Source organism: Scardinius erythrophthalmus (genome assembly GCF_964197995.2).
Source record: "Scardinius erythrophthalmus genome assembly, chromosome: 16".
In the NCBI taxonomy this organism is placed as follows: Eukaryota; Metazoa; Chordata; class Actinopteri; order Cypriniformes; family Leuciscidae; genus Scardinius; species Scardinius erythrophthalmus.
In genome coordinates this window covers 3,348,329-3,357,954 of record NC_138236.1, presented here as the reverse complement: position 1 = coordinate 3,357,954, position 9,626 = coordinate 3,348,329, and the positions used below count along the sequence as shown (strand labels likewise).

Here is a 9,626-nt window from a genome sequence, read left to right as displayed (position 1 = left end):
TGTGCTTTTTAGGTTCACACAATTAGCAATGCATTCGCCAGGAATCCTTTTTAATGCAGACAATTACATAATCTCTCTCATATATGGCCGTGCGTGATCAGGAATGTCTCTATTCTCAGTCATGTCGACATCTTTAACTCCCTCTGTCTCATCCATAACGTTAATCATTCTTCTTGTTGTCTTCTGCTTTGCTCCGTGGGAGCTTATAGCCTACGTCTGTGGTGCGTGATAGTCAAGAGTATTATACACCAATGGAGGAGTTATGTTTTCTGTTGAAAAAGGCGCACAATGACAAGAAATAGTATTGATCATGTCAGCAAATACAGATTAGAATTAAAGTAATGAGGTTTGAAAATATAAGTAGAAAGTACAGACGTGAAAAAATGTGAGTGCAAGTAAAAACTTAAATAGTGAAGTAAACTGATACCAGAAAAATCTACTTAAGTAACACAGTATTTGTACTTCATTACTTCCCATCTCTGTATATAGCATTTACATTTTATATATGTAAAAATGCTTTCACTAACGGGAAATTGTTTCCTGAACGAGATCTAATCTGTGGCTGCGTCTGAATCACAAACTGTCTGAGTATGTACTACATTTGAATTTGAATTTACTTTGCGGGCATTAAAAAGTGTGTTATATGAAGTATGAATGTGTATTATGAATGTAATCCGGACGTACTACATCCACCATGTTGTTACTGTCACGTGACCAACCAGCATCAGTTGCGTCGCTTCACTGCCATTCATAAATCCTCTCCCGTGGCCTCATGGGATAGTAAAGTGTCCATCGAATGCGCACTTCAGAACCTTGGAAGTAGTAGTAGGTCATCCGGGTACTTTCCACTTACTGTGTTTCAAATACAGTGCATACTAATCCAGACTCAAAACACTTCTGTTTAGCTGTGCATTTACTGAATGAGCACTGTGCCACTGTTCGTCCGACTATTTGTACTGTATTTTATTAATTTTTTTTATTAAAAACTGTTTTAATTATTCTTATTTTTTTTTTTTTCTATGTAAAGCACTTTGAATTACCATTGTGTATGAAATGTGCTATATAAATAAACTTGCCTTGCTTTACTCTTTTGGCGTAGGAAAGTATTCGATTCTGGACGCACCACATGTAAACTGAGTTCCAGGCATGGCATAAACAGTAAAGTGCCAGCAATTAATCACTCTTTCCACTCATTTAATTATCAAAGGCCTGAGGGCCAAAATCAACAAAGAATGTGTTTGACATCATCAGTTCTTCACTGTCTTTTCTAGTACATTTGAAACTATTCTAATGAGCATTTGAGAAGTGCACTCACAATATATGTTGAAGTTATCTTTATTAACTCTACCATATCAATGCTGTGTAGGTCCTGGGCTTTAACAATGAACCACCAATGATGCAGCAAACCCAGAATCCTCAGACTCCTGCTGAACTCAAGGTTTCGTATGAATATTTACATCAAACACTAACCCAGTTAACAGGGAACGTTCTCAGAACTTTAGCAAACATTCTGTCAAGGTTCTGTTGCATGAACAGCTGTATTTACTGTAGAGATGCATGTATCCTTTGGGTTCGTCTGATTCAACTGATTAAATCTGAAATTGTTGATGCAAACAGAAATGTCCAGAGGAAAAACCTGAGGACCAAATTCATTCCAGCTTCAGCAAGTTCATGAGTGATCTGAACAAACCAGGAGTCCCGTATGAGTTGAGTCTCGCCAACCGCCTCTACGGAGAGCAATCCTACCAGTTTGTTGAGGTCAGACTCGGTTTATTCACTGGAGGTTCTGGAAATGTTCTCAACTCTAATATCACTTCCACCTCAATCGGTTTGCTGTATTACAGAAATTCCTCAATGACGCAAAAAGCTACTATGAAGCCGGACTGGAGAAGGTGGACTTCATGAACCAATCAGAGGCTGCTCGTCTCAACATCAACCAATGGGTGGAGACAAAAACACAAGGTGAAATCCAGCATAAACTTATTCTCAATTTGAAACTTATTTTACACTCTTACAAATAAAAGTTATTTCATGTTTTTGCAGCACTTTAGATTCAGCGAAAATGTCTTTTCAAGGGCCATGTTTGGCTTCATGGGTTCTTGAGTTGAGCTTTATAGTAACAATATCAAACCAACCAGTTCAAATCACTGCTCAAAGTGAACAATGTCCATTTGTATTTTAGAGAAGATCAAGGACTTGGTGCCACAGGGAGCCATCGATGGGATGACGAAACTGGTTTTGGTGAACGCCATCTACTTCAAGGGAAACTGGGAGAAGAAATTCCGAAAGGAAGCCACCAGAGATGGGCAGTTTAAGCTGAGCAAGGTGAGATTTCATGCTCTTTTTTATATTATTTTACTAGTATTTGTAACATTCATGATGAAATATGAGGGGTTATAATGTGTTTCCATTGATGCTTGGCAGAATCACACTAAACCAGTGAAGATGATGCATCAAACGGCGCAGTTTCCTCTGGCCTCCATCCCAGAGATCAACAGTCAGGTTCTGGAGCTGCCGTATGTCGGGAAGAATCTCAGTATGTTGATCATCCTTCCTAACGAGATGGAAGACGACACCACTGGCCTTCAGAAGGTGATTTAAATGCTTAATTAGCCAGCCGTGACCAGCCAGATGTTTACTTGTGGAGCAGTTTTCATTTTGACTATTTCAACTATTTCTCTGACATGTCTCTCTTATTATCCAGCTTGAAAAGGCACTGACCTACGAGAAGCTCATGGAATGGACCAAACCAGAAGTCATGGGTCAAGAAGAGGTTGAAGTGTCTCTGCCCAGATTCAAGATGGAGGAAACCTACGACATGAAGAGTCTTCTGATCAGCATGGGAATGGAGGATGTTTTTGATGAGAAAAAGGTGAATCTTTCAGGCATGTCCTCCGACAACGACCTGGTGGTGTCGAAGGTGATCCATAAAGCCTTTGTTGAAGTCAACGAGGAAGGAACCGAAGCGGCTGCAGTCACTGGCGTTGTCACGAAGTGTTTGTGTTATATCGAACCGCAGTTCTTCAACGCAGACCATCCTTTCCTTTTCTTCATCCGACACAATCCGACCAAGAGCATTTTGTTTTACGGACGCTTCTGCTCTCCATGAGTGAGTCCTGCTGCATGAGACGCTAGTTTAGGTGATGATCTGGTTAAAATGAGTAGAGGAGACTCGGGACAACTTCTACAAATCATATTTTGGTTTAAGAAACATTTATATGTGCCAACAGATCAATACCTATTGCAATTTACAGGAGAAAGACTTAGTATAATAGTATAAAGTTGTACAAAAATGATTTTGCTTCAAACAAATTAATCCTACTGGGAACTGCATTATAATTATTTGAAATACATTAATTCATAATCATTTTATATCAGGGTTATTATCGTTTTTCTGATCTCTAATGAGCTTTATACATTTGCAAAAGTTTTAATGAGGTATTTGTATAATTAAAAGGAATAATAGTAGTTAATAGTCTCCATTTAACTGAACCCCATTGAACAAACAAAACAAGCCCTGAAAATTGATAAAAGAACACATATTATACACAGACTGAATATAAAATGGTATTAGATGATTAGTTAATTGCATTTCTCCCCTCACTAATCAAAATACATAATCCAAAACCGGCAAAAGGTCAAAACACAGGCAAACAATCCAAATAGAAACCAGGGCAGGGTCTTTTCAGAAGCGCTCAGAAATGCAGTTGTGACACATACAAGACTTAGAAATGAATTAACCGGACTTATATAGACGGAGTTTACAAGGTTAATAATACACAACTGACAGCAATCATGGATGATGAGTCCAGGCAGAGAGTTCTGGGAAACATATGTTTATGTGTTTATGATTGAAGAAATGAAAATCATTGCAGTTGTCCTGAGTCTCGTTCAGGTGGAGGTTTTGGACGGGTCTCTTCATGCTATACTGTACTGTACATGTAATCAAATCTGTCAGTTTACAGAATAATTTATGAGATATTACGTGTATGCATTCACTGTAACAGTATATTCAACATAAATTAATAAATCTTTCCAATTCTTCGATAAAAAATGCTTTGTTTGAGTTTTTATTGTAATTTTTTTATTATAAACCACTGTTACAAATTAACTGTGGTCAAACTGGTGCCAACGAAACTCAAAGAAAACTGGTTTCTGAAAAGGTGTTGAGGTTTAGTTATTTATATTTTTACCATTTGGCAATTCTGTTCAGTAATATTACTGTATAAAAGTTACAATTACAGTTTAATGAAGGTATGGTATACTTTAAGTTAGATCGGGGCTTGTTTCTGCATTTCATGTATAGTTTTGAGCTTAATTGTCATGTTTTGATGAAAAGCCACTAAGAAGTGTCACAAACTGATCTGTGGTTACAAAAAAGATGAGTAAATATGGCAATTAAATATAAACCAAACTCAAAGATGAACTCAAAACTAAAAATAATCTATTTGAAGACTTATACCACTCAGACTGATCTAGAATCAGACGACCTTGTAACAAAAGCCTATATACAGTATAGTCCATATAATGTGACAATATGGGTAATAATGTTCAATCATGTTTATGTAGTCAAGACCAGTGTTGTTTTATAATAATAATAATAATTCATGTATTTAATATTATAGCCTATTTAATAATTAAAATTAAGCTTATTTCAATTTTATTTTAAGTTTAGTAATTTTGTTATGAGCTTTTGTTGATTTTATTTGGGGGAGTTTCCCAAATATTTTAATTTAGCCTTTATTTTTATTTCAGTTTTTCAGTAATTTAGAAACGTATTAAATTAAATGTATGAATAAACATTTCTTATATTTATGTTTTTCGTCTAATATTTATATTTTATTTCATTTTTATTTTAACCACCCAAAGTAATTTAATTTTTAGTTTTAGTAAAGAATAACAAAACTTGTCAAGAGTTTTTAGAGTTTGTCTATAAAAAAAAACAAAAAAATAAAAAAAAAAACAGAAATATTGACTGGAGGAGTAAAAAAAAGTGTGACAACTAGCCCCGGAGTCCCCTAAACAGTGGTTTCAGAAGGTCATTTAAAATGTCTTACTTTAAAAGTCACTGCATTACATAAAAAAAAAAAACACTAATGTCTGAGATCCACAAATATGTCTTTATTTTGAGCTCTGCATTTATTGTTTCATTGTTTAACTGAAAAGTATAAACGCTCGCTTTATCTTTCTTTTGAAATTAGTGTGAATTTGTTGTCATCGAATGCAATGGCATTTGAGCGTCTCGTGCGGTGTTCGATCACACGTCATCGCCGGCAGATGGCGTCAGAGCTCTTTATGATCACGTGTGTTCGCGGTCCGTGTTTCTCTGTGCTTGACATGTAGAACAGAATGTACAGAACACAGTGTCCCTGTGAAAGACCCACGTGTCACATAATGAGTCTTTGTCTTCATGTATGTGTCTCTCAGTAGGCCTATCTCTCAGTTTGACCCAGATCCAGTGTTTCCCAGCTGGCCTTTAATATCCAGCAGTGATGCTTGACTGTAGGTCAAGAGATCACACTGATGAAGGCTTATTAATTATTAAAGCAAGGCTAATTCACTTGTGTTAATGTATACAGACCCTATATGCAGTGTACAACAACTAGCCTACTTTTGCCTTGTGGAAACACTATAGAGCCAGGGAAGAGGCCATTTCTGTATATACGCAAACCTTGTTTTATTACCATTCCTTATGCATTTACCATTCAGAAATGCAAATTTTTAAACAATATACCTTATTTTTTATTTTCAAGAAAGATTTATATTTGTATTCTTAAGCTCTTGTAAATGATGTGTTCTTTGTTGCAAATTTAAAGATAAAAAAAAAAACATTTTAAAATAGGAACATTTTAAATAGTAAAACTATTCTGTTCTAAGAACGTTTTGTTGATGTTCTCATTAAATTATGAAAACATTTTTGTTATGTTTTCTGAATGTTCAAAATTAAAAAATGTAAAAAAAGTTTTATAAAAGTTTTTCTTGGTTATGCAAATGTTAAGGGAACATTCCTTTTTAGCATTTTGCAAAGGTTAGGAATGTAACTTATGATTAAAATAAAAATAAAAAATTAGATGAAAAAACATTCCATGAGAAAGATATGATATTTTTGTAGACATTGTGAGAACATTATTAAAGACCAGATAACTTTGAACATTATTTAAGAAAACCTTGCCAGCCTGTTAGCGGAAGCTCTGAGAACGTTCCCTGTTAGCTGGGAAGGTAACAAGAGAAATATCCACCATTGTTTTGACTATTTTTTTATATATATATATAAATAATAAACTGCATAAAAAATAAATAAAACAAAAAAAAACAACATAAAAAACAGTGACCACTAAAACAAACCTTTTCTCTTCGGGCATGACAACTAGCCCCGGTTGCACCCATCCATCTATATCTTAAATATTGACAAAGTTTAACCAGACATAAATGTATGATCTTTCTCTTCTGGGAATACAGATTATATCCAACAATATCCAACTAATTGGAGGCAAGGAAACCAGATCTTCTGTATTACCATGGTACCATTTCCAGAAGCAAATTTAATACCATACTGTTTTGCCAAGTGTTTCTATGTGATCTCTCAAGGTTACACATGGTCATCAACAGTTTTGAGCATCTTGATCGGCATCACAGATGCTCACCCAGCATGCATCTGGCAGAACCTGCAGCGTTTAAATGCGACAGATTCTCTCAGTATCGTTTCTCATCACCTATACTGTAAGTGTTGAGTGCCATGTCATATACTGACCTATTTAACGGACATATCCTCTCTCTCTCTTCATGACACTGACACCACATGCATCCCGCAGCCCTGAGCTGTTCATGCAGGGTATATATATGTATGTATATGTATATATACACATGTGCGGTACAGCATGTTCCCGCTCAAAATAGCACCTTGCAAAAACAATATTATGAGCCTAAGAGAATTCAAACACTCTGACCCTCCCTGAGATTACATGAACTTCCATACATGCACCTATATTGATCCAGCAATCAAATTCATATCTAATATTGCATTCAAAACATCTCTATTCTGCTCTTTTAATTACTTTTAATAAAAATAAATGGGAGCTAATAACACTGCTGATGAACTGCATGGTTCAGGATAAAGGAAGGTTGGATGCTTCCGTTGATCTTAATATCACTAAATATTACTTGATTTCAGAATTATTCAAACTTTTTTTATTTTATCTCCAAGTTATTCTAATGTTAAGTTTTATTTTATGTGCAAAGAGTTAAAGGAGAACTCCGGTCAATTTCAACATTGAGCTCATTTTTTTGTACATTTGGAGTGCTGTCAATACAGAGAACAACTACAAAAATCGGTGTTGCCTACACCGAGTTATTCTATTTTAAAAATTTGCACCCTGTTGACTTCAATGGGGCAAGTACTAAACCTGCTTTTAGCCTCTTAACATCCTTGATGTGTCATTACAAGTGCACAGAAAATGAGTGAGTGATTCCTTCAGAGTGAACACGAGTGAATCTGACTGCAGTAGATGTGAAAGATATGAATAAAAAAAATGATGTTATTTAAGCCAACGCAAATACCTGTGTTTACATCCTGTTTTCGGTCGAAGTCCAAAGTAGTCGATTGTCGAGTTCGCGCTCATGATCGTACGTACTAAACCTATGCGCATGAACTCGGCAATCGACTACTTTGGACTTCACCCGAAAACAGGATGTAAACACAGGTATGTGCGCTGGCTTAAATAACATCATTTTTATACATATCTTTCACATCTACTGCAGTCAGATCCACTCGTGTTCACTCAGAAGGAATCACTCACATTTTCTGTGCACTTGTAATGACACATCAAGGATGTTAAGAGGCTAAAAGCAGGTTTAGTACTTGCCCCATTGAAGTCAACAGGGTGCAAATTTTAAAAAGAGGATAACACGGTGTAGGCAACACCGATTTTTGTCATTGTTCTCTGTACTGACAGCACTCCAAATGTACAAAAAAATGAGCTCAATGTTAAAATTGACCGGAGTTCTCCTTTAAAATCTTCACTTCATGTTGTAGTATATATGGTTATAAGACAAACAATCCATCAAAAATTCTGATATTTTTCACAGAAACAGTTCATAGATAAAATATAGCTCAAGTCAAACTCAAACTACTTTGATCGTAATAAAGTCGTTTTGTATAAAAGTATCTGTAAATGCATATATGTAAATAAACTCACTATTTGAAAGTGGCAACTCACTCCATCTGTGACCTTTGACCTGAGGAAGAATTTCTCAAGGGTTTGTCATAAAAGTCCCTTTGACATCATGAGTGACAATTTAAATTGGTAAATTGTAGTTGCTTTACAGAGATTTTAATGCTCTTTCAAAATTAAAATAATTATGTAATGTTACATTAAAAAAGCATTTGAAGAAAGACCTGAGTGACATCCGTCATGTTACTTAAAGGGATGGTTCGGAGTAAAGTCAATCCTTATGCATCAGTTTCTGCCAGGACTTTTACGGGCTTTTCCCAAATCAGTGAAGTGACCTCGACGTGCGGGTTAGCGGTAGCATTAGCCATCAGGCAAGTGTTATTTAAATAAACTCCTGATGTACTTACAAACTTTCCAATGCCTCGTTTTATGAGCACAGAACCTATTTGTACTACTGTAGAAGTTTGGTGTCATTCTGGGAATTATTAGTGGGGTAATTTACCAGATACAGCCTTGGATCCATTAGCGCCTGCACTAAGCCATTCGGCTGATATCTCTAAATAAGCTTAACTTTAATAATGTTCGACCGAGGGGGAAAAGGCTTCTGGGGGAGGGGTGTTTGACTCAAGGTCATGGTGCAAAGGACCCTAGGTTGAAATTACTCCGAACCATCCCTTTAAGATTCAAAATGACTTTTGAGGTTTTACTCTGGATGAATATGCTAAGATATCAAGGATAAAATCACACATTTAACCAGAATGGCAACTTTCTTGCCATTTCATTTTACTTCCAGTCCATCACATTAGAATGTGATGTTTTCTCAATTATAGTTTTATGTTGTAATTATGTGAGTAATGCAGTTCCACCCATCATGAAATCAATGCACCGTCAGGTCGGATTAAACTCACTCCAGGATGTCTGTGCATTAACATTGTTACTCAGCAACTGGAAATAAAGATTTCTGTGTGTGTGTGTGTGTGTGTGTGTGTGTGTGTGTGTGTGTGTGTGTGTGTGTGTGTGTGTGTGTGTGTGTGTGTGTGTGTGGACCTCATTGCTGCTCAGATTCCCTGCGTGGCTCATGAGCAGATCTTTAAACACACTACTGTACAGTCTGAATGGTTCAAAGGGGTGGTTGATTATGATTTGACTTTTCTAACTTTAGTTAGTGTGTAATGTTGCTGTTTGATCATAAACAACATCTGCAAAGTTACAACGCTCAAAGTTCAAAGCAAAGGGAGATATTTTCTTTTAAAGAAATCGCTTTTTAAGGACTACAACAAACGGCTGGTAGAGACTACACCACATTCCTCCCGGGTTAGTGACATCGCCAACCCTAGAATTTACATAAACCCCGCCCCCTGAACACGATTTATAGATTATCATGACAGAATATGCTAATCAAAGACTAGACACATCAGCTTCATAAATTCATCAACTAACCATTCAGAAATGTCC

General features: G+C 36.1%; 1 protein-coding gene across 1 annotated transcript; it reads left to right on the top strand.

Moving 5' to 3' along the window:
• Positions 1 to 1,838: 1,838 nt before the first annotated feature.
• On the top strand, positions 1,839 to 4,048 carry LOC308703968 (leukocyte elastase inhibitor-like; the record flags this gene model as incomplete). Its single annotated transcript, XM_081388015.1, has 4 exons — positions 1,839 to 1,962; positions 2,183 to 2,325; positions 2,425 to 2,592; positions 2,705 to 4,048. Coding segments are annotated over 4 exons (840 nt in total), but the record flags the coding sequence as incomplete, so codon positions are not given.
• Between the last annotated feature and the right edge of the window lie 5,578 nt (positions 4,049 to 9,626).